Here is a 22,120-nt window from a genome sequence, read left to right on the forward strand (position 1 = left end):
CATCATCATCGATAGAATCGATTTTTTCGAATCGAATCATTGATTTTTTTTTTCATCTAGGCTAGGTTAATAATAATAATTTTTTTTCTTCTAATTTTCTGTTTCTGTTTTTTTTTGCCTGTTCAGTTTTTTATTATTTCTTTTCTTTTTCTGTTCTTCCCTCTCCTGGATCGTTTTTTTGTGTGTATGAATCTTTCCATTTTATCCATCTTCTAACGAAGGATTTATTCGTTTTATTCATATTGTTTTTTCCTTCCTTCTATTCACCGATAATAACCTTACAGAATTTATATTTTTTTTCCTCTCCCAAGAATCGATGAAGATCAATGAGCGTGTGTTTGAATTGATTGATTGATTGATTTTAAAAAAGAAACAAAAAAAAAATTTAAAATTTAACCCTTTATCATTGATTGAAGATTATTGATTGTAATCCACACACACACATTTTATCATCATCATCATCTGCATCATATTCAAATTCATATTCATATATTATATAATATAAACTAATATTGATAATAATAATTATAAAGAAAATTTGAATAAATTATATTTGAAAAATTTTAATTTTATTTTTTCGTAAATTTTAAAAGTTTTTTCAGAATTTGAATTTTTTATATTTTTTAAAAAAATTATTGAGATGCACGCCATCTCTTGTCGGGTACACGATATTATCGAGTCAATGTTAATGAAAATTCTGTTTTTGTTTTTCAGCTGAATTTTCGGATTTTTTTTTGCAGTTTTGTTTTGAATTTAAATTCATCCAGAAGAAAAAACAATGGCTAATCTGATTAAAAAGGTGATTATTTAGTAGAATTGATAATTTTTCTAAAATTTTCTAAAATTTTCTTAATATTTTAGACTACTCGACTAACGGGTTTGAAAGTTTTAAAAAATCCAAGAGAAGTATGTGACCTTTTTTCGTTTGTTTTTGTTCAAATTAATCTTTATTTTTTCTAAATTAAAATTTCTTTTCAGGAATTAATCACATGTTACAAAAATACCTTGAAAATTTTGAATGAAATGCCCGATACAGCAGCATATAAACGTTATACAATGGCTACCGTTAATCAACGATTAACAATTGTTCAAAATGTAATTAAATTAATTAATTCCAAATCTTAATGATTTTTTTGAATTTCTCCTTTTTCCCCACTAATAAGGAAAATGATCCATCACATATTGAACAAAATATTAAATGTGGCCAATGTGAAGAATTATTAGTACAAGCTAAAAATGAATTATCATTAGCTAGAAGATTTTTATTGGAAAAACCATGGGAACCGATGACCAAACAACCACCAGCTAATCAATGGAAATGGCCTGTTTAATTTTCGAATCATTTTCTCCCTCTATAGAATTCATTGAATAATAGTCGTCGTTATGTAATATTTGTATTCAATTTTTATTTGTTTTTCTCCAGAATTATAATGATGATGATGATTATAAATAAAAATTGAAATTAATAATAAACAAAAATAATTAATTAGAAGAAAAAAAAATTTATCCTTTTATAACAGCAATTGGTCGTAATTTGATACATTTTTTACTAATACCAGCCGCATGACAAGTATCAACAACATCGGTTACATTTTTATATGATTCAGGTGCTTCTTCCATTACCAATTTTGGTGATGCAACACGTATCGATATACCTTTTGCAGCTAAATCATCTAATACAACTTGATAATCAAGATTACGACGTGATTTTGCACGTGATAATGCACGACCAGCACCATGACATGTTGTACCGAATGTTTCATGCATACCAGTTTCCGTACCGGTTAATACATAGCTACATGTTCCCATTGTACCACCAATTAATACAGGTTGTCCAGTGATCTATCCATTTTTTAGGTTGTGGAAAAAAAATTATGAAAAAGGATTTCAATTTAAAATAAATAGAATTTTTACCTGATAATCAACCGGAATCAATGGATGATGTGGTGGAAATGCTCTTGTTGAACCTTTACGATGAACAAGTAATGTTTTTGGTTTATCATCGATTAAATGTTGTTCAACTTTAGCAATATTATGTGATACATCATATATAAGATGCATATCTAAATCATCCGGTGTTGAATGAAATGTTTTTGCAAATGCTTGTCGTGTTAGAAATGTCATACTACTACGATTAACCCAAGCAAAATTAGCAGCGGCAGCCATTGCTTTTAGATAATTTTGTCCTTCGATAGAATTTATTCGGGCACAAGCTAATTGTCTATCATTCACCTGAATTTTATCACGTTTCATTGCTTTTTCCATTTCCAATAATGCATCGGTTGCAACTTGATGACCAAAACCACGACTACCACTATGAATCATTATACAAATCTGCCCGATTGATTCGATACCCATTTTACCGGCATTATATTTATCAAAAATTTCATCAACAACTTGAATTTCAGCATAATGATTACCGGCACCTAATGTACCAAGTTGTGGTAAACCACGTTTTTTTGCTTTCATCGATACTTTACTTGGATCAGCATTCAACATACGGCCATATTCTTCACAATGTTCTTTATCTTCAGCCCATGCATAACCTTCACGTAATGACCAATCAACACCCATTTCTAATGCTTCTTCCAAATCTTTTGCATTCATTGGTATAATACCTTTTGAACCAACACCAACCGGTATATGATCGAATAATGATTGTGCTAATTCTTCTTTAACAGGTTGTACATCTTTTTCAAATAAATTCGTACGTAATAATCGAACACCACAATTAATATCGAAACCAACACCACCAGGTGATACAATAGCTTCAGGATCATTCATATCGAATGCAGCCATATTACCGATAGCAAAACCATAACCCGAATGTATGTCAGGCAAACCAATCGATTTACCAATAATACCGGGTAATGAAGTAACATTGGCAATTTGTTTAACACCAGGTAAAAATCCACCAAAACCACCAACACTACATGATGTTCGTAATTCTTCAAACATAAGTTTTTCCAGATGATCATTGACATAGAAAACACCTTCCACTCTCATACCAGGAACAAATCCTTTTTTAATAGTCCAACTATTGGAATCATTTCTTACCAGAAATTCTAATTCTTCTTCAAATGTTCGACTCATTTTTCATTCATTCATAAATATGTAGATTTAACAAATTAATCAAACGCAATTTTTTTCAAAAAAATAACACATGCTTTTCTATTTCAATCTAAATGATCATGATCATATCGAAATAGTCAATTTATTAAGTGAAGGAAAAAAAATTGGTCGCGCGAATTGAATTTGTTCATTGGAATCTTGGTCCAAGAATTGGGATAATGCGCAGGTTTCTTAGGAATTTTTGTTGTCATTTTTTTAGCATCCTTTCTTGGGCATCATTTTTCGGACAAAAATCTTCATTATTAATAATCAGAAAAAAATGTTGAAAAACAAAGAATAAATCAAAAATGATTTCATCAAGAATTCTATTAGTATTTCCTTTTATTTTAATAGATTATTTGGTTGTATTGCAGTTCATCGATCAATCAATAAATGATCGAACATTATTATCAACAAATCAAAACAATGATCAAATCAAACAACAATATAATCTATTAAATAATCCAAAAATATTTAATATTGGTGCAATATTGAGTGAATCGAAACATATTGATGCATTTATAAATGATATTGAAAATGTAAGTAATAAATCATTACCGGATGGTCTACAATTACGACCAAAAGCATTTGAAATGTCACAAAATCCAATACATACTGCAAGAGATGTTTGTGATAAATTAATATTATCCGAAGTTTATGCTGTTATTGTATCACATCCAAAATTTGGTAAACAATCACCAACATCTGTTTCGTTTACATGTGGTTTTTATAATATACCTGGTTTGTATTTTGGATTTAATCAATTTTTGTTTTTAAAATAATGAAAATTCTGTTTATCATTCAGTGATTGGTATATCGAATCGAGATAGTAGCCTTTCGAATAAAAATTTACATCCATTCTTTCTACGAACACTGTATGTTTTATTCGTTGTTGTTTTTTTTCATTTAGTGATTTTAAAGTTTTTAAAAAATTTTCTTTCATCTTATTTTTTGCATATTTACAGTCCACCATTTTCACATCAAGCTGATGTTTGGATACAGATGCTACTGTATTTGGATTATAAAAATGTTGTCATCATACATAGTTCGGATAGTGATGGTCGTGCTACATTGAATCGTTTTCAAAATTTGGCCGATATCAGCCATAGTAAGCTTAGTTCGTTCATTATCAATTCACTAACTAAACATTTCCTCTTATTTCAGTTAAAATTGAATCAATAATTGAATATGAAACAGGAATGTTAAACATTGGCCATGATTTAAAAAATGTTCGTAATAATTATTATTGTCGTGTACTATTATTATATGCCAATGCTGATGATGCTGAAATAATATTCGATGAAATACGAAAACAAGGAATGGATCAATCCGGTTATGTTTGGATCGTATCCGAGCAGGCATCCAAAGCATCGAATCGTTTTGATGGTATCCTATCATTACGTTTAGAATCATCTGATGAACAATTAATGATTGAAGATAGTATTAATATACTAACCAATGCCCTGTTGGATATGTATTATCGTCATAATATTACTGTACCACCGACAAATTGTCGTTTAACATCATCAAATAAATGGCAAACTGGACAATTATTTTATGATTATTTAAAAAAACAAACATTAAATGGACGTAGTAAACGTATACAATTTGATTCATATGGTGATCGTTTATATTCAGAATATGAAATTCTGAATATAAATGATAATAATGAAATTATTGTTGGAAAATATTCATTCGATTCAAATCAAATGCGTATGAAATTATCATTATTATTACATATGATTCGTTGGAGTGGTGGTGACATACAAAAACCATTAGGTTTTTTTGTACCAAAACATTTGAAAATTGGTACTTTGCCGGAAAAACCATTCGTTTGGGCAATACAATCCGATAGTAATGAATGTCAAAAAAATCAAATTTTTTGTCCAAAATTTAATCAAACTATTGATCATTATGATAATTATTGTTGTCAAGGTTATTGTGTTGATCTAATGAAAGAATTATCGAATCGTTTAAATTTTTCATTTGATTTGGAATTAGTAGCGGATGGTCAATATGGTAATTTGAATTTTGTTGATGAATCTGGTCCACGTATATGGACCGGATTAGTTGGTGAATTAGTTAATCGTCGTATTGATATGGTTGTTGCACCATTAACAGCAAATCCTGAACGTAGTCAAGTAATATCATTTTCAAAACCATTCAAATATGAAGGTATAACAATATTACAAAAAAGACAACCACGTAAAGCAACATTAGCATCATTTTTACAACCATTTCAGAATACATTATGGTTGTTAGGTAAGTTGGATAATGGATTGATTTGATTCTTGATTAACACTGACTATATGATTTTCTTTTCTCTATTCATCGGACAAAATAGTTTTAGTATCCGTTCATATTGTTGCATTGGCATTATATTTATTAGATTTATTTAGTCCATTAGGAAATTATAAAATAAATAATGTATCATTATCGGATGAACCATCATTAAATTTATCCAGTGCTATTTGGTTTTCATGGGGTGTATTATTGAATAGTGGAATTGGTGAAAGTATGTGTTTACTGTTTTTTTTTTTGTACTTTGTAGTTTTTTTTTGGTTGTAATTTGATTCTAATTAACATATCATATGTAATTTATTTTTTTTTTAATTAATTCATTCTGAATATAGGAACACCAAGAAGTTTTAGTGCAAGAGTTCTTGGTATGGTTTGGTATGTTACTTTTTTTTTGGTTTTGTTTTGTTTTGTTATTAACCCGAATGGAATGTTTAATTTTGAATTAATTAAAACAAAAAAAATAGGGCTGGATTTGCTATGATTGTTGTTGCATCATATACGGCTAATTTAGCTGCATTTTTGGTTCTAAATCCAAGAGATGATCATACATTATCCGGTATTGAAGATTCCCGGTTACGTAATCCAACCGAAAGTTTTACATTTGCAACAGTAAAAGGAAGTGCAGTGGAAATGTTTTTTCGTAGCCAAGTTCATTTATTCAATGCATATCGTACAATGGAAGAAACAAATCGTAATAGTCCAGAAGAAGCAATTGAAGCAATTAAAAAAGGTGAATTAGATGCATTTATTTGGGATTCCCCTCGGTTAGAATATGAAACATCACAAGATTGTGATTTTGTATTATCGGGTGAATTATTTGGCCGTTCTGGTTATTGTATTGGTTTACAGAAAAATAGTTTCTGGACTGATGAAGTTACATTAGCATTATTACGTATGCATGAAAGTGGTTTTATGGAATCATTGGATAATAAATGGATTATATCCAATGATAAAGATTGTGAAAGTAAAGTTGAACATTTTCCATATACATTGGGTATGAAAAATATGGCAGGTGTTTTTATTCTAGTATTTTCTGGTGTTATAACATCATTTGGTTTAATTATAATTGAAATAATTTATAAAAAACGTAAAGCAAGAAAATTACATCGTTTATCGATTGCTAAAAAAATGGCTATACGTTGGTTAGTTAAAGTAAAGGTAATGATGATTTGATTTGATTGATTTTTTGTGAATCGTAACTAACTAAAAAAATATTTTTACCTTTAAAAAATCAGAGAAATCATTCAAAATATATGATGAAATCATCCACACAACCATCAATGACAACAACAACAACAAAAACAATAAAAACCCGAAAAAATATTGAAATTTATGATAAAAATGATAATCAATTTGGTTATCAATCATTTATGATACCACCACCACCACCCCCACCACAGCGATCAGTACCATATTTATTGGAACGACCAACATCAACAACGGCAACAACAACAACAACAACAGCAACAATCTTAACAAATAAACAACAACGAACTGCACAGCAAAAAATTTATGAATTTAAACAAAGAAAATTTCTTGGTTATTATTAAACAAAAAAAAAAAATTGTGTAATTTGAAGTTGTTTTTTTGTCAAATTTTATTGTTTTGGAAAATAATAATTTAGAGTAATAAATTTTGAGTATTTTGAACGAACAAAAAAACAGAAAAAAAATCAACAAATTATAATGATAATAAGCATTGATGTTTCACAATCATCATCATTGACATCAAATTATTTTCGATTAACAAAAAAAAACATAAAACAACAACTTTGATTTGTTTTTTTTGCCTACAAACAAACAAACAAACATAGAAAACAAAATATTGAACGAATAATGTGAAAGGAATGTTTTTTACCCATCATCATCATCATTTGAAAACCATTATTTTGAAGCAAAAAAAAATGAAAAGAAAATTGGCCGGAAATGTTCAAAATGTTTTGTTTGCTGTTTTCTTTTTTGAAACATTTTTCTGAAGTAAAATCAGCTTGTTGAGAACCAAAATTGATGAAATGAACAAAACAAACAAACAGAAAAAAAACTTAGAACTTTTCAATTGAAGAAAAATAGTGTGAACAAAGATATGAACAGAAGAAAAACAAAAAAAAACTGATCAATTTTTTTTTAAGTAGAATCATAAGAATATTAATCTTTATCATGTTGTTGTTTATCTTTATTAATATTCATAGTATCACCAGTATTAGAGAACAATTTATTCGATTCTTCTTCATCATCATCATCTTCATCATAATGATGGCTATGTTGATGATTATGATGATGATGATGATGATGATGATGTGGATGATGATCATGATCATGGTGCGTTATATTGGAAGTATTGGAGTTATGGTTAATCATTGATGATGTGGATGATGATGGTGTTGTCATTGTAATTGTTGTTGATGAATTATTACACATTGCTAATTTACGCATCTGTCTAATTACGGCTGTTGCATTATATGCTTGCTAGAATTTTAAAATGAAAATGGATTTTTTAGTGAAAAATTGATTTCAAATTGAAAAAACTTACTTTCCATTTAGTTTTAGCAAAATTTTTCTTCAATTGTTCACTAACAGAACTATGTATATTAATCTCACTAGCAGTGTTTCCAGAGATCCTTTACCAAAAAAAAAGAGGAAAAAATTATCATTTTAAAAAATTTTGAAAAAAAAATTCAGAATTATAAATACCATGGATGTAATAATGCATCTTTACATGTGTATCGTTTACTAACATCAACTTTGATGAATAAAAATTAAAATTTTGTTAAAATTTTTCAATCAAACAAAACAAAAAAAACATACCACATATAAGATGACGAATAAAATCTTTGGCCGAATCGGATATATCATCCCAATATGGGCTATCAAATTCAAAATCTCCTTTTAATATTTGTGCAAATAGATTTGCATCATTTTCATCATAGAATGGTGGATAACCACAAAGTAATATATATGCTATTACACCTATACTCCATACATCCACCGATTTTCCATATGGTTTTTGTGCTAGCACCTTTTTTGATTTGAAAATTAACCAAAAATAAAAAAAAAAGTTAATTAAAAAAGTCTTGTTTATAAAAATATACCTCTGGAGCAACATAACCCGGTGTACCACAGGCTGTTGCCATAACACCAGATTCTTCCATTTTTGAAAGACCAAAATCACTGATCATTATTTTTGAATCTTCTGATTGGCTATAATAAAGAAGATTTTCTGGCTAATTATAATAATAATAATTAGAAATATGATTTTGATTAATTAAAAAAAACAAAAAAACAAACCTTAAGATCTCTATGTACGACACCTTGTGAATGCATATAATCAACAGCTTCTAATATTTGTTTAATTAAAAGGCTAGCATCTTTTTCCGTATAGCTTCCTTTTTCAACAATTCTATCGAATAATTCACCACCGGTCACTCTATCGATAGTATCGATTATATCGATAATAATGGTATTTCCCGGACGTGATATGAAAACAAACGAAAAAAATTTATCAAAAAATCAATGACCTTTATCAACAATGTTACATAATGATAATAATACATACAATTCCATAACTAAATAAACTTTATTACGATCTTCAAATGTTTCAACTAATTGAACAATATTTTTATGTTTTAATCTTTTTTTTTAAACGAATGATGATGATTTCAATGGTGAGCACATAAAAAAACAAAGAGAAAGAGAAAATTCATTAATAATTTTTTTCCTTAGATTTCGTAATCAAAATCATCACATTACTTTCTTAAAACTTTAATTTCATTATCCAATGAATCTTCTTTGCCTTTTAAGGCTTTTTTATCAATACATTTTATAGCAACCATTTGTAATGGATCATTATGATTTTGTGCAAGATATACTTGGGAAAAAGCACCACTTTTTTTTTTGTTGTTTGGAAAAAAACAAAATGAAATTCTTAAAGAATCATATTTCAAACAATCAAATAAGGAATTTACTTACGTTCCAAGTAAATCTTTTATTTCATATTTATCTTCAACTTTTGGCATTGGATTTGTTTTACCACCAATCATTGATGTTGTTGTTGTTGTTGTTGTTGTTGTCGATGTTTTTTTCTGTTGTTGTTGTTGTTGTTGTTGGTCATTTGTATTGTGTGAATTTTTGTTGTTGTTGTTGTTGTTGTTTTTGTTTTTATCATTATTATTATTATTGCTATTATTATTATTATTCTCATTAACCTTTGTATTCATTGTGGATGCTTTTGTTGTTGTTGTTGTTGATGAAGATGACGATTGTTGCTGCTGTTGTTGTTGTTGATTATGATGATGATCTTTAACTTTACCGAATAATGGCATTTTCGATTGATATATTTTCTGTTTTGTTTTGTTTAAATAAAAATTCTTTTCTTAAAAAGTTTTAACGAAAATCAACGAGAAAGAAACTGTATCAATAAGCGTGTGGGTGTGGTAGAAGTGTTAATTTTGGTGGTGGTAATCGATGATCAATGATTGATGATCGTTGATCAAAATACAAATTTCGAATGTTTATGGCATTTTTTTTTGTTGTTTGTTGTTTGTTTGGCTGAACAACGGAAGAGGAGGGATTAAAATCGACGACGATTTTTGTTGTTTTGTTTTGTCTATCGATGCACAAATTCGAATGATGATGACGTCGAACAAAAAATGAAACAAGAAAAAAAAATTAACAAATTCAAATCACAGATTTACAAATCTAAATAATAATGATGATAATAATGGTGGTGGTGGTTATGGTAGTTGAATTCTAAACACCAAAAATCAATCAATCAATCAATCGATCGATTGATATAAATTATTTTTTTTGTTGTTTGGCAGAAAAATTAATGAATGAAATTGGAAATGATATTTGTTAAAAGTTGTTGATGATATTGATATTTTCTTCTTCATCATCATTTGTGTTTTTTTTATGTCTTATCATTGGAAAATCGAATCCAATTTTGAGTTTTTGTTGATGATAATGGATGCTGTTGTGTGAACACATCAATTTTTTTATATAATGAAAATTTTAATGATGATCAACGATGATGATGATGATGACAGAAACAAAAAAAAGAACATTTACAATCAATATTTTTGATGATAATGATGATGATAATAATGAGTATTTACGTCATTTCCATGATTCATTAATGTTGCTGTTGTTGTTGTTTTGTTGATGTACAATCAAAAAAAAAAAAAAATGTCCAAAAAATCTGATTTTTGATAATCATCATTTGATCAACAACATTCGAAGACTTTGAAATTATTATATCACATCGAGAAAAAAGAAAAAACACAATTCAAACACCATCATTATGCACCGGATGAATGTCGTTTGTTTTTGTTTTTGTTTATAAAAACAAAAAAAAAATCGATGATGTAAAAATCGAGAATATTCACAATTCCAAATTTGGATTTCGAATGCTTCTTCTTCTTCTTCTTCTTAACATTCGAATTCAAATTCGAACGTTTGTTTATATAATAATCTGTGTTTATGTCAAAAAAAAGAAAAAAGAAAATAAATTATCACAACATTGAACAAAGTTTTTTGTTTACTTTTAAATTCGTTTGAAGGGAAGTCAAATGAGAGCACCAAAAAGAAAATGAAAAAGAACAAAAATTTTCCACTATCAATATCGGTCATCGATGAAGATTTTTGGTTTTTGGCTGGTGGATCCCACAACAAGAAAAAAAGAAAAAGAAAAATCATAATTAGAAATAGAAAACAAAAAATCTAATTAAATGAGCAACTTACATCAACCGAGTGAAAATCAAATTGATCGAGAGAAGAAGAAGAAAAAAAAACTAATTATGGTTATGACAAACAGAAACAAACAACGATAAAAAAAAGATAACAACAACAACAACAACCTAAACAAATGATGATGATTTTCAATGCGGCAATTCAATGGTGGTGGTCATCATCATCAGTATAGTGGCCGTTTTTTTTCGAATGTTGTGGCTGGTGAACATCCCGAAATTGCCCGAAAAAAAAACAACTTTTTTTTAGGCACCTTGAAATGGATCGAGAAACACACACACAGTCGAACAAACACACTGAAACACTGAAAAAGATGAGTTCCAAATATAGGACCGAACGCGCCAATCTTTCTTCCTTCTTTCATTCACGTATTTAGAATTCTATATGACGATGATTCTGTAGATTTCTTCTTGGTTGGCGCCCGTAATGCATCCACGGAAGAATTTTTTCTTTTAATACCCGTATAACAAAAACATCAGCCAAAAAAGCAAAATTAGAAAGTTTCTGGCTGCTGGTGGTTGTTCCAAAATTTTTCATTAAACTTTTCTATATATAAAAATGATGATTTGAGTAGGAGTCACCTTTTTGTATTTCTCCAGCAGTTTTTCGGATCGGTTGTTGCTGTTTTTTTTTTCGAAAATTTTTTTTTTTGTTTTGACATTTTCTTTACAATACCGCATATACAGCGGTTTGAAATTGGTTGCGTAAATTTGTCGGTATTTGGGATTACCCGAGAAAACAGAACTTTAGGGTTCCGAAAATCGGAAAATTGACCCGGGATTTTTCCCGGTTTGTTGTTGCGACTATTGTTTCAAAATCATTTTGTTTTTCATTTGATTTGAAATTCTTGATAATGTTGTTGTTATATTTAGAATTTTTTTTTCTATTTTATTCATAGAATTCTTTGGAAATCCGGAATTAAAAAAAGAAAGAATCCGGGTAATTTTGAGACAAAAAAATTTTGAATAACAAATAAGATTGGTAGATGTCGCTCGTGTAGATGATTCTCAGTTCGTTCATTTTGATCGAATTGAAAACGCATTGATAAACTGTGCTGCTTCCAGAAAAAAAAAGCCGCGTTTACGTATTTGTATAGTCACAATAATCAATCCATCTGTACTGTATACGATAATATCAAAACAAATGGTTTCATCATTTTATCATAACTTTCAATCAAACGTCTATCATTGAAATCCCTTTTACCTGTAATTAATGCTTCTAGTTTAGAACGTAAATAAATTATTTGAAATAAAATTGATTGTGACTTATACGTCGAACCGGTAAAATAAGTCGGCATTATTTTCGAATGTCTGTGTGTGTGTGTTTCCATCCATGCTACTCGGCATTTTTGTTTCAATTGAATAACTTTCTAATTTTGTTTGTTTTTTTCGGTTTTTGTTTAGGAATTTTTTTCAAAACATCAACGATTATTGAATTGACCATTTTTGAAATTGGAAACAAGAAAAAGATAAGAAAAGAAAAATGTTCGGAACAAATAAATCTGATTTGAATCAAGTATGTATTTCTTTTGCAATTCTAATGAAACTTTGTTTTTAAATTTCTGTTTTTCAAAACTTTTCCACCCTCCAAACAAACAAACAAAAAAAAAACAAGAAAATCCTACGAAATCTTAATATTGCTAAATTATTTTTCCAAAATAAAGATTATCGTTCCGCATTAATGTAAGTGTAATTATCATTTTTCATGAAATAATCGATAATGATTTGCTAATCAAATATATTTTTGAATACAAAAGGTATATAAATGAATTATTGGAATTGAAACCGGATTCAAGTGAAGCATATAAATTTTTATCACAAATCAATGAAGCATTAGGTGAAAATGAATTGGCTATAAAAAATTATCAAAAATCATTGGAATTAAAATCAATCGAATCGGCTAATAATTTTCTAAATGATAGTGGTAGTGGTGATCAAATCTTTCAATCACCATCAAGATTAAAAACATTTTCAAATCGTATGAATATGAGTCCAAGAAATAAAAATGGACCAAATATTGGACAGGTAAATTGATGATGAAACAATTCTCTAATCTAAAACTTATTTTTTTTTCTTTTCACAGAATTCTCCAACAACAACAACAGTCACATTAGATTCGGATATTTTCAAAGCGATTGAAAATTTAATTGAAACAAAATTTTCAACCATAATCAATTCAATTCAAATGATAAAAGATCAGATGGCTAATTCTAATTCATTGATAGCTCAAAATAATGCTCAAGCTATTACAATGTTAAAAGTATGTGTAATTAATTTTTGTTTCTATTTAAAAAAATTTATCTATTTTTTGTTTTGTTTTTTGATTAGCAACAATTTGATGAAATGGATAAAAAATTAACAACATTATTGAATAAGAATAATGAAATGAATAAATCATTGATTTCGAATCAAAATTCAAATAAAATATTAATGGAATTACAAAAAGATAAACAAACATTCAAAATGGAATTGGATAAAATATCAAATATTATAAATGAATTTGGTGATAAATTTGAACAAAAATTTAATGAATTAAATGAAAAAATTGAAGCTATTAATATTTACCGTGGAAATCGTGATGATGATGATGATAATTATGATGATTATGAAGATGAAGAAGATGATGAAAATTATTATCAACAAAATGATCATCTACCATCATTGAAAACAACAAATGATCAACGACCATTGAATGAATTGTTTATGAAAACAAAACAAGGAAATATGTGGACATGTGAAATATGTGCTGTTACTAATGATGATAATGTTTTAAATTGTGTTTCATGTGAATCGCCAAGAAATCCAGCAGAACAAAATGTAGTTAAAAATTTATTTGCTTCACCTATAGGCGCACAACAACAACAACAACAGCAACAAACATCGTCATTGTTTGGTCAAACAAATTCTACATTTAAATTTGGTTCATTTAATTTTCCTGCATTTTCGCAGAATTCAAGCAACAATGATAATACAAATGTAACAAATCTAAATACTAATCAAACTAATTCCAGTGGCCCTTTTGGATTTAAAACACCAACTACTATAGCATTATCAACAAAAACAGAAATCCTTAATAATCCACAAATTTCTGTAAACACAACTAAATCATTGTTTTCATTTGCTTCCAGTTCTTCAGATTCGTCAAAGACATCCATAACAACAATAACAACAACAACAGCCACAACAATTCCATCGATTCAATCAAATTTTTCATTCAATGCATCATCATTAAATGTACCGAATCCTAATGCTAATGTAGTAGTTTCCAATTCATTTTCATTTCCAAACATTACATCAACGAATGCCAATACTATTGCTAATGTAGATATTGATAAATCATCATTAACAACAACAACAACACCATTTTCATCAACATTTCAATTTGGTAACATTTCAACTAATCAATTTCCAGCATTCAATAATCTAGGAAATCAGCTTATGGTCACTCAATCATCGTTGTTGACGTCAACGCCTGAAAAAGCACAAAATTCGGGATTATTTTCATTTTCAAATAATATGAATTTAGGTCAGAATACAATGTTTTCACCACCTAAATTAGATTCAAACAATATACAACAACAACAACATGAAAGTGAAAATGAGCATGAACATGATCAAAGTGGTTCGGGTGAAGATTTAATTCTACCAAAAGTTAATTTACCTGAGAATTATGAACATATTACTGGTGAAGAAGATGAATTAGAAATTTATTGTATGAAACGTGCAAAACTTTATGTATTTGTTGCACCTGAATATAAAGAACGTGGAACAGGTGAATTAAAAATTTTACGACATAAAATGACGAAAAAATTACGTATGGTAATGCGTCGTGATCAAGTACATACTGTTTGTTTGAATACTTGGCTCAACAAAGATATTAAATTTGATGAAAAATCCAAACATGTTTTGTTTCAATGTATTGATTTTAGTGATAACAAACCGGATCCACAAACATTTGCATTGAAATCAAGAGATTTGAAAGAATTTTTACAATTTATCAAAGAAAATTTAACTGATAATGTTGATGATGAAACTGAAAAATCAACATCGTCACAAACTAATGCTACAGTTAGTGAAGAAATATCATCTACAGATGTACCGACGACGGTGATAGAAAAATCTTCCAATAATTCTTTGGATGAAGATATACAGATTGTTTTTGTCCGTGAACCAAAACCCGAAGATTTACCATTGATTGATTCATTAAAATTACCGAAAAATTTTTTCAGCTATGAAGAAAAAGAACCATGTAAAGGTTGTATTGGTTGTCGAGTTGATGAATTATCATGGAATGATCTCACACATTCAACTTTATTAGCCGTAAAAGAAGAAGAACAACAACAACAAAATTCTAATCCATGGGCAGCAACCAATGGTTTAGGATTATTTTCTGGTCTAACTAGTGATGTTCAAACAGCTAAAATCGATACAATCAAATTGAATAAAGATGGTGAAACAGAATCAGAAGTAGAAACATTTAGTTATGTATCGGAAAAAAGTAAAATGTTACCAGAAAATTATGTCCATATAACGGGTGAAGAAAATGAAGAAGTTATATATAAAGAACGTGCTAAACTATATCGTTATATTAAAGAAACAAATGAATTTAAAGAACGTGGTGTTGGTGAAATGAAAATTTTACGAAAACGTGATACAGGTAATTTGATTTGAATTTGAATTTCAATTAACTAATTTCATATTTTTTTTTGTTTCTCTTTCCAGATAATTATCGTCTATTGATGCGTCGTGATAATGTTTTTAAAATTATTTGTAATCATCAAATAACTGAACATTTACGATTAAAAGAACGAACTATAAATAGTTTTATATGGGGTTGTAAAGATTTTTCGGAAAATCCAAATGGTGAAGATCAAATATTTGTTATTAAATTTAAGGTAATTTTATTGGAATTTTATTTTTTCACTGAAAATTCATTCAAATTTTTGTTGTTGTTGGAATTTTAGGATGAAACACGACGAAATGCTTTTCAACAGGCTGTCGAAAAATGTATGCCATCCAAATAATAATAATATGGAAAGCATGAATAAAATTGATAATCGCTTGAAAATGTAGCAGTATGTTTTGAAATTTAAAAATTATCATTGAATTTTTATTTAAATTTTTTTTTTGTTTTTTTCCAAAGGTCTTCAATGATTGCGTTTGTTTATGAATCTCTTTTTTTCTTTCTTTCTTTTTCATATATGGAAAAAATTCTGATCTATTAAATAAATTTTATTAAAAAATTTTTATTCAATTCATGTCTTTTGTTTGTTTGTTTTTTCTTCATTCATTTAATTTTGATTGGAATATCACCATAACCATATTTATTTTTATGTTCCTCATAAAGATCGATTACTTGTTGAATATATTTTTCATGTAATTCATCAATTTGTACGTCGGTTGGATGCGGTGTTCGTTCTACATTGATTGGTTTACCAACTAAAATGAATTCAGAGCAAAAAATAAAAAATTAATTTGAATTTCTGTTTGTTATTAGAATTACGTTTTGTGTGATGACTTACCGACTGTAAAAACTTCTTTACGAAATGGCATTACACCGAATGAATATTGAAAAACACCACGACCTAAATTGTGTTAAAATGAAAAAGTTAACACATCTCAATCAATCAATCGATTGAACATACCGAAAAATAATGGTGGAGTAAATGTTAATAATTTTAAAAGTTTTTCCTGTATTTTTCTACCCAAAGTCATTTCTTCATGATGCATTGTTTGATAAAGTTCATTTTCACCAAATGATATAACCGGTACAAGTGATGCTCTGTGTGTGTGATGAAAAAAATTAGTGAATTTTTTTCTTACAAAGATTGAAAATATTTTACCCATTTGTTAAGGCAACACGTGCAAAACCTTTACGTTTTTTCAATGTCAATATCATTGTGTTTGGTATGGTATCCAATACTTCACGTGCACCACCTATTATCAGACCTGCAGCATTACCGGTTCCTTTTTTCTTACTTTATTAAAAAGTAAAGGTTAGATTAGTTTAATTGTGAGTTTTAAAAAGATTGATCGAGAATGACCAACATACCTAAGAATAAATTCTAAACTTTCTTTGGATGGTGAACAAGCACCATTCATTAATGATAATTCACGTTGTATTGGTAATTGAAATTGAAAATTCAATGCAATCAAATGTGGTGTTATACCGGGAAATAATTCGGAAAAATTTGTTCCTTCCGTACCAAAATTAACAAAATGTGAATGACAAAGTATTCCATGTGGATGTATACCGAATATATAATTTCTTTCCGCAGGTAATTCGGCCGTTTTAATCAAACGAACGGGAAAATATTCGGCAAACCATTTCCATATCGGTAAACGACGATACCAATTACTTCTTCGTCCACCTTTTTATCGTCAAAAAAAATGAATGAATGAATTTCAATTGTAAAAAGGAAAAATCATCTTAATATGCACATACCACGTAATGGTGTTTCATGATCAAAAATCCACCAACAAAGATATAAAATTGGTATATAATAATAACGTGTAAATAAAATAGATAACAATAATAACAATGTTAATGTTCCAGTAAAAAGAAAATTTGCAACAAAATAAAATACGGCAAATGTTTGTAATCGGCGTCGAAATGGTATAAGAAATGGTGCAAATCTGATTCCAAATGCCATATTGTTGTTGTTCAGTTTTTCTTCGGTTGATTCAGTTCTTTTCTTCAACAAAAATCGAAATCCCGGACAAAAAAAAAGAATGATCCGAGTGAAATGAATTACAAATGTGTTTTGAACAAATTAATTTATTTAATCAAGAAATCAAACTGCCAAAGATTTAATGTAACCAGAAACAAAATAATTTCTCTTGATGATGATATTTATCATCAAAATAAAAATGGCTGATAATCAAATAGATTTTTTGTGTTATTTTTTTTCTGTTCGTTTTTTTTACTGATTAAAACAAAATTGTGATTTTGAACAACTTGTTTGATTGATTGATTGATTGATTCACTCTCTCCTGATTTTCGCTATTTGGTTGGCTATTTGGTTGGTTGTTTGTTTTCCTTGTTACTTTTTCTCAGACGAAAAAAAAACAACAAAAATATTTGTCAATAAAATTCATCGATTGATTGATTATTGATAAAAAATTATTATTATTATTAATAAATCTTCCTTAAAAACAAAAATATGATAATTTCAAAATGATTTTTTCAGAAGAAACAAGAAATGATGATAAATGAATGAGCTTATTGAGTCTGAGAATTTTTGTTTTTTTATTTTTTCGTTCATTTAATTTTGATTGTAATATCACCATAACCATATTTATTTTTATGTTCCTCATATAGATTGATTACTTGTTGAATATATTTTTCATGTAATTCATCGATTTGTACATCGGTAGGATGCGGTGTTCGTTCTACATTGATTGGTTTACCAACTAAAAAATGATTGATTGATTGGTTGAATTCGAGGCAAACAAACAAATAAAATTAATGTAAATTTCGGTTGCTAATTTGATAGTAAATAATACATACCAACTGTAAAAACTTCTTTACGAAATGGCATTAAACCGAATGAATATTGAAAAACACCACGACCTTAAATGTTAATGAAAAAAGAAAAAAGTTAAAACACATACCACCATGACGATAACACATATCCTGTCAATCAATCAATCAATCAATAGATTGAAAACATACCGAAAAATAATGGTGGAGTAAATGTTAATAATTTATATAGTTTTTCCTGTATTTTTCTACCAATGGTCATTTCTTCATGATGCATTGTTTGATAAAGTTCATTTTCACCAAACGATATAACCGGTACAAGTGATGCTCTATGTGTGTTATTCAGGATAACAGATTTTATTTGATTAAATTTACAAAGAGAAAAAATTAGATATATTTTACCCATTTGTTAATGCAACACGTGCATAACCTTTACGTTTTTTCAATGTCAATATCATTGTATTCGGTATGGTATCCAATACTTCACGTGCACCACCTATTATCAATCCTACAGCATTACCGGTTCCTTTTTTCTTACTTTATTATTAAGTAAAGGTGATTAGTTCAATTATTAGTAAAAAAAAAGATTGATCGAGAATGACCTACATACCTAAGAATAAATTCTAAACTTTCTTTCGATGCTGAACTAGAACGGTCAACATAAATTGTTCACGTTGTATTGGTAATTGAAATTGAAAATTTAATGCAATCAAATGTGGTGTTATACCGGGAAAAATTTCTGAAAAATTTGTTCCTTCAGTTGCAAAATTAACAAAATGTGAATGACAAAGTATTCCATGTGGATGTAAACCAAAAATATAATTTCTATCCGCTGGTAATTCGGCTGTTTTAATCAAACGAACGGGAAAATATTCGGCAAACCATTTCCATATTGGCAGATGACGATACCAATTACATCTTCGTCCACCTTTTTTTTTTGGCATATCATTAAAATTTTTACTTTTTTAAATTGATTTTCGAAAACATAATACACATACCACGTAATGGTGTTTCATGATCAAAAATCCACCAACAAAGATATAAAAATGGTATATAATAATAACGTGTTAAGAAAAATGATAATGTTAACGATAATCCAAACAATCCGGATAGAAGAAAATTTGTTACATAATAAAATACGGCAAATGTTTGTAATCGTCGTCGAAATGGTATAAGAAATGGTGCAAATTCGATTCCAAATGCCATATTGTTGTTGTTGTTCAGTTCTCGATTTTTTTGTTCAGCTTTTGTTTTTTGAAAAACTTTTTTAAATTAAATCAAAGAAGGGAAAGAAAAAACTTTTGAAATTTCGCAAAATCCGTTCAAAAATTTTTTTGGTCGAAAAAATCAAGTCCAAATGTTTTCGTAAACATATGTGCCATTAACATATAAAGAACGTGAAACATTTTTCAAATATCGAACAAAATACTTTATAAACCCAGAACAAAAATGCCAGAAAAAAATTTATCACATTAAATGGCTGATAATGATGATAATCAATTTGATTTTTTGTTCTGTTTCTTGATTATGATCAAGGTTTTGCTGTTATATTTTTTTTATTTCAAACGACAAAATAAAAAAACAACAAGAACAACATTTGTCACTTTATTTAAAAGATAAAATAGTATCAGTCTGATAATACATTCAAGAAAAAACATTCAACGAAAAAATGATAATTTCAAAAAGAAAAAAAAACATTGGCCAATGATGAATGATGATTTTGGTTCAGTCACGTGAATGTGTTAGGAGGAATTTTTTTTTCGTTCATTTAATTTTGATTGGAATATCACCATAACCATATTTATTTTTATGTTCATCATATAGATTGATTACTTGTTGAATATATTTTTCATGTAATTCATCAATTTGTGCATCGGTAGGATATGATATTCTTTCTACATTGATTGGTTTACCAACTAAAAAAATGATTGATTGAATTCAGAGCAAAATAGAATTAAAATTCCGGTTACTTTTTTTTTGTAATACATACCGACTGTAAAGATTTCTTTACGATATGGCATTATACCGAATGAATATTGAAAAACTCCACGACCTTAAAAGATTAATGAATTTTACATATAATGATAAAAGATATAAGTAATCAATCAATAGATTGAACATACCGAAAAATAATGGAGGAGTGAATGTTAATAATTTATATAATTTTTCCTGTATTTTTTTCCCGGTACTCATTTCTTCATGATGCATTGTTTGATAAAGTTCATTTTCACCAAACGATATAACCGGTACAAGTGATGCTCTATGTGTGTGATGATTATACAAATTAGAAAAAATTAGTGAATTATTTTTTTCCAAAACAAAAAAATGAGAAAACATTACCCATTTTCTAATGCTTCACGTGCAAAACCTTTACGATTTTTCAATGTTAATATCATTGTATTTGGTATGGTATCCAATACTTCACGTGCACCACCTATTACAACACAAACAGCATTACCGGTTCCTTTTTTTCTTCTAAAGAAAATCAGTTGTTAATCAGTTTAAATTGAGGTTGAATAGACACACACCATACATACCTAAGAATATAATTCCAACTTTCTTTGGATGCTGAACAAGCACCGGCTGATAAAAATAAATCCCTTTGTATTGGTAATTTAAATTGCATATTAATAGTAACCAAATGTGGTATAATACCGGGAAATAATTTGGAAAAATTTGTTCCTTCCGTTAAGAAATTAGTAATATGTGAAAATGATAATATTCCATGTGGATGTAAACCAAATATATAATTACGATTCGATGGTATATCGACTGTTTTAATCAAACGAATGGGAAAATATTCTGCATATAAACGCCATATTGGTAAATTACGAAACCAATTTATTCTTCGTCCACCTGTCATTGATGAATTCAATTTATTTTAAATGAACATTTTTCTTAAATGAATACATACCACGTATTGGTGTTTCATGATCAAATATCCACCAAAATAAATACAATAATGTTATATAATAATATTGTGTATATAATAAACGAAATAATATTATTGATGAAATTATTCCACAAAATGGAATATACATTGATAAAAATATGGCCAATGTTTGTAACCGGCGTCGAAATGGTATTGAAAATGGAGCAAATTTTATACCAAATACCATTGTTGATTGATTTCTTTTTTGTTTTGTTGTTTTTCGCAGATTGATGCTTTGAAAATTTTGAGGAAAAATTGAATGTTGTTTTATTCTTAAATATTTTTTTTGTTCCCAATGTTTGAATCAAAACACAAACAAAACAAAACAAAAAATTTTCTTAGTCATATTTATGATCAATTTGATTGATTGATTGATTATTTATGAATAATAATCATCATTATTTATTCAAACAAACAAACAAACAAAATGTTCATTAATTTTTATCAATATCTTATGATGAAATGTACCAAATGATAAATGTGTTTCAATTTTTGTTGTACTAAAAATCATCAAAACAAAAATATTCGAAAAAAAATTGTATTCGAAAAAGTT

The 22,120-nt window shown here is 28.0% G+C and overlaps 8 protein-coding genes across 9 annotated transcripts; 3 read left to right on the forward strand and 5 right to left on the reverse strand.

Moving 5' to 3' along the window:
* The first annotated feature begins 650 nt into the window (after positions 1-650).
* ND-13B (NADH dehydrogenase (ubiquinone) subunit ND-13B) lies at positions 651-1,482 on the forward strand. Its single transcript, XM_027344037.2, has 4 exons — positions 651-799; positions 862-906; positions 979-1,095; positions 1,164-1,482. Exons 1-4 carry the CDS (start codon positions 779-781, stop codon positions 1,329-1,331), a joined length of 351 nt encoding a protein of 116 aa, XP_027199838.1. The 5' UTR covers positions 651-778; the 3' UTR covers positions 1,332-1,482.
* On the reverse strand, positions 1,382-3,181 carry RtcB (RtcB RNA ligase). The gene is made up of 2 exons (XM_027344036.2): positions 1,915-3,181; positions 1,382-1,842 (listed from the first exon to the last, which is right to left on the reverse strand). The coding sequence occupies exons 1-2, from the start codon at positions 3,091-3,093 to the stop codon at positions 1,504-1,506; spliced, it is 1,518 nt and encodes a 505-aa protein (XP_027199837.2). The 5' UTR covers positions 3,094-3,181; the 3' UTR covers positions 1,382-1,503.
* A 21-nt stretch (positions 3,182-3,202) lies between these two features.
* On the forward strand, positions 3,203-7,081 carry LOC113793955 (glutamate [NMDA] receptor subunit 1-like). The gene is made up of 8 exons (XM_027344035.2): positions 3,203-3,852; positions 3,917-3,986; positions 4,077-4,219; positions 4,276-5,373; positions 5,456-5,626; positions 5,745-5,787; positions 5,877-6,570; positions 6,648-7,081. Exons 1-8 carry the CDS (start codon positions 3,420-3,422, stop codon positions 6,960-6,962), a joined length of 2,967 nt encoding a protein of 988 aa, XP_027199836.2. The 5' UTR covers positions 3,203-3,419; the 3' UTR covers positions 6,963-7,081.
* Positions 6,985-10,307, reverse strand: LOC113793968 (calcium/calmodulin-dependent protein kinase type 1-like). The gene is made up of 9 exons (XM_027344047.2): positions 9,378-10,307; positions 9,159-9,293; positions 8,965-9,039; positions 8,697-8,835; positions 8,501-8,632; positions 8,217-8,427; positions 8,103-8,151; positions 7,942-8,029; positions 6,985-7,877 (listed from the first exon to the last, which is right to left on the reverse strand). The coding sequence occupies exons 1-9, from the start codon at positions 9,728-9,730 to the stop codon at positions 7,557-7,559; spliced, it is 1,503 nt and encodes a 500-aa protein (XP_027199848.2). The 5' UTR covers positions 9,731-10,307; the 3' UTR covers positions 6,985-7,556.
* Positions 10,308-12,466: 2,159 nt separating this feature from the next.
* Positions 12,467-16,406, forward strand: LOC113793967 (uncharacterized). Its single transcript, XM_075820272.1, has 8 exons — positions 12,467-12,668; positions 12,768-12,835; positions 12,910-13,177; positions 13,236-13,412; positions 13,481-15,809; positions 15,875-16,047; positions 16,117-16,227; positions 16,296-16,406. The coding sequence occupies exons 1-7, from the start codon at positions 12,636-12,638 to the stop codon at positions 16,174-16,176; spliced, it is 3,108 nt and encodes a 1,035-aa protein (XP_075676387.1). The 5' UTR covers positions 12,467-12,635; the 3' UTR covers positions 16,177-16,227; positions 16,296-16,406.
* On the reverse strand, positions 16,379-17,972 carry LOC113794013 (2-acylglycerol O-acyltransferase 2-like). Its single transcript, XM_027344094.2, has 6 exons — positions 17,598-17,972; positions 17,205-17,523; positions 16,996-17,130; positions 16,798-16,934; positions 16,675-16,737; positions 16,379-16,591 (listed from the first exon to the last, which is right to left on the reverse strand). Exons 1-6 carry the CDS (start codon positions 17,803-17,805, stop codon positions 16,440-16,442), a joined length of 1,014 nt encoding a protein of 337 aa, XP_027199895.2. The 5' UTR covers positions 17,806-17,972; the 3' UTR covers positions 16,379-16,439.
* A 373-nt stretch (positions 17,973-18,345) lies between these two features.
* LOC113794014 (2-acylglycerol O-acyltransferase 1-like) lies at positions 18,346-20,075 on the reverse strand. Its single transcript, XM_075820277.1, is given in 7 exon segments — positions 18,346-18,565; positions 18,663-18,725; positions 18,828-18,964; positions 19,038-19,172; positions 19,246-19,288; positions 19,291-19,563; positions 19,634-20,075. Coding segments are annotated over 7 exon segments (1,011 nt in total). The 5' UTR covers positions 19,842-20,075; the 3' UTR covers positions 18,346-18,413.
* Positions 20,076-20,209: 134 nt separating this feature from the next.
* LOC113794015 (2-acylglycerol O-acyltransferase 2-A-like) lies at positions 20,210-21,927 on the reverse strand. 2 transcript variants are annotated; one of them, XM_075820278.1, is made up of 7 exons: positions 21,550-21,927; positions 21,390-21,491; positions 21,173-21,317; positions 20,976-21,110; positions 20,759-20,895; positions 20,626-20,688; positions 20,210-20,551 (listed from the first exon to the last, which is right to left on the reverse strand). In XM_075820278.1, exons 1-7 carry the CDS (start codon positions 21,752-21,754, stop codon positions 20,400-20,402), a joined length of 939 nt encoding a protein of 312 aa, XP_075676393.1. In that variant the 5' UTR covers positions 21,755-21,927; the 3' UTR covers positions 20,210-20,399. The 2 variants fall into 2 exon arrangements, with proteins under 2 accessions (XP_075676393.1, XP_027199897.2); XM_027344096.2 differs by having other exon boundaries at positions 21,173-21,491.
* Between the last annotated feature and the right edge of the window lie 193 nt (positions 21,928-22,120).

Source organism: Dermatophagoides pteronyssinus, unplaced genomic scaffold, assembly GCF_027571235.1.
Source record: "Dermatophagoides pteronyssinus isolate colony J.1.1.1.1 unplaced genomic scaffold, Derpt_VIB-CSIC_2022.12 sq0006, whole genome shotgun sequence".
NCBI classification, from domain to species: domain Eukaryota; kingdom Metazoa; phylum Arthropoda; class Arachnida; order Sarcoptiformes; family Pyroglyphidae; genus Dermatophagoides; species Dermatophagoides pteronyssinus.

Excerpts from the sequence above, each read along its gene's own strand:
- ND-13B (XM_027344037.2), top strand. The coding sequence starts at position 779 with ATGGCTAATCTGATTAAAAAG. Across the intron at positions 800-861 it reads TGGCTAATCTGATTAAAAAG|ACTACTCGACTAACGGGTTT; the intron begins GTGATTATTTAG and ends TTAATATTTTAG. Across the intron at positions 907-978 it reads TTTTAAAAAATCCAAGAGAA|GAATTAATCACATGTTACAA; the intron begins GTATGTGACCTT and ends ATTTCTTTTCAG.
- RtcB (XM_027344036.2), bottom strand. The coding sequence starts at position 3,093 with ATGAGTCGAACATTTGAAGAAGAATTAGAATTTCTGGTAAGAAATGAT. Across the intron at positions 1,843-1,914 it reads TGATTCCGGTTGATTATCAG|ATCACTGGACAACCTGTATT; the intron begins GTAAAAATTCTA and ends AAAAATGGATAG.
- LOC113793955 (XM_027344035.2), top strand. The coding sequence starts at position 3,420 with ATGATTTCATCAAGAATTCTATTAGTATTTCCTTTTATTTTAATAGAT. Across the intron at positions 3,987-4,076 it reads CCATTCTTTCTACGAACACT|TCCACCATTTTCACATCAAG; the intron begins GTATGTTTTATT and ends GCATATTTACAG. Across the intron at positions 5,627-5,744 it reads GAATAGTGGAATTGGTGAAA|GAACACCAAGAAGTTTTAGT; the intron begins GTATGTGTTTAC and ends TTCTGAATATAG.
- LOC113793968 (XM_027344047.2), bottom strand. The coding sequence starts at position 9,730 with ATGCCATTATTCGGTAAAGTTAAAGATCATCATCATAATCAACAACAA. Across the intron at positions 8,030-8,102 it reads GATGCATTATTACATCCATG|GATCTCTGGAAACACTGCTA; the intron begins GTATTTATAATT and ends TTTTTGGTAAAG. Across the intron at positions 7,878-7,941 it reads TTGCTAAAACTAAATGGAAA|CAAGCATATAATGCAACAGC; the intron begins GTAAGTTTTTTC and ends TTAAAATTCTAG.
- LOC113793967 (XM_075820272.1), top strand. The coding sequence starts at position 12,636 with ATGTTCGGAACAAATAAATCTGATTTGAATCAA. Across the intron at positions 13,413-13,480 it reads AAGCTATTACAATGTTAAAA|CAACAATTTGATGAAATGGA; the intron begins GTATGTGTAATT and ends TTTTTTGATTAG. Across the intron at positions 15,810-15,874 it reads TTTACGAAAACGTGATACAG|ATAATTATCGTCTATTGATG; the intron begins GTAATTTGATTT and ends TTCTCTTTCCAG.
- LOC113794013 (XM_027344094.2), bottom strand. The coding sequence starts at position 17,805 with ATGGCATTTGGAATCAGATTTGCACCATTTCTTATACCATTTCGACGC. Across the intron at positions 16,738-16,797 it reads TACTCCACCATTATTTTTCG|GTCGTGGTGTTTTTCAATAT; the intron begins GTATGTTCAATC and ends AACACAATTTAG. Across the intron at positions 16,592-16,674 it reads TAAAGAAGTTTTTACAGTCG|TTGGTAAACCAATCAATGTA; the intron begins GTAAGTCATCAC and ends AATTCATTTTAG.
- LOC113794015 (XM_027344096.2), bottom strand. The coding sequence starts at position 21,754 with ATGGTATTTGGTATAAAATTTGCTCCATTTTCAATACCATTTCGACGC. Across the intron at positions 20,896-20,975 it reads CGTGAAGCATTAGAAAATGG|AGCATCACTTGTACCGGTTA; the intron begins GTAATGTTTTCT and ends TCACACACATAG. Across the intron at positions 20,552-20,625 it reads TAAAGAAATCTTTACAGTCG|TTGGTAAACCAATCAATGTA; the intron begins GTATGTATTACA and ends TCATTTTTTTAG.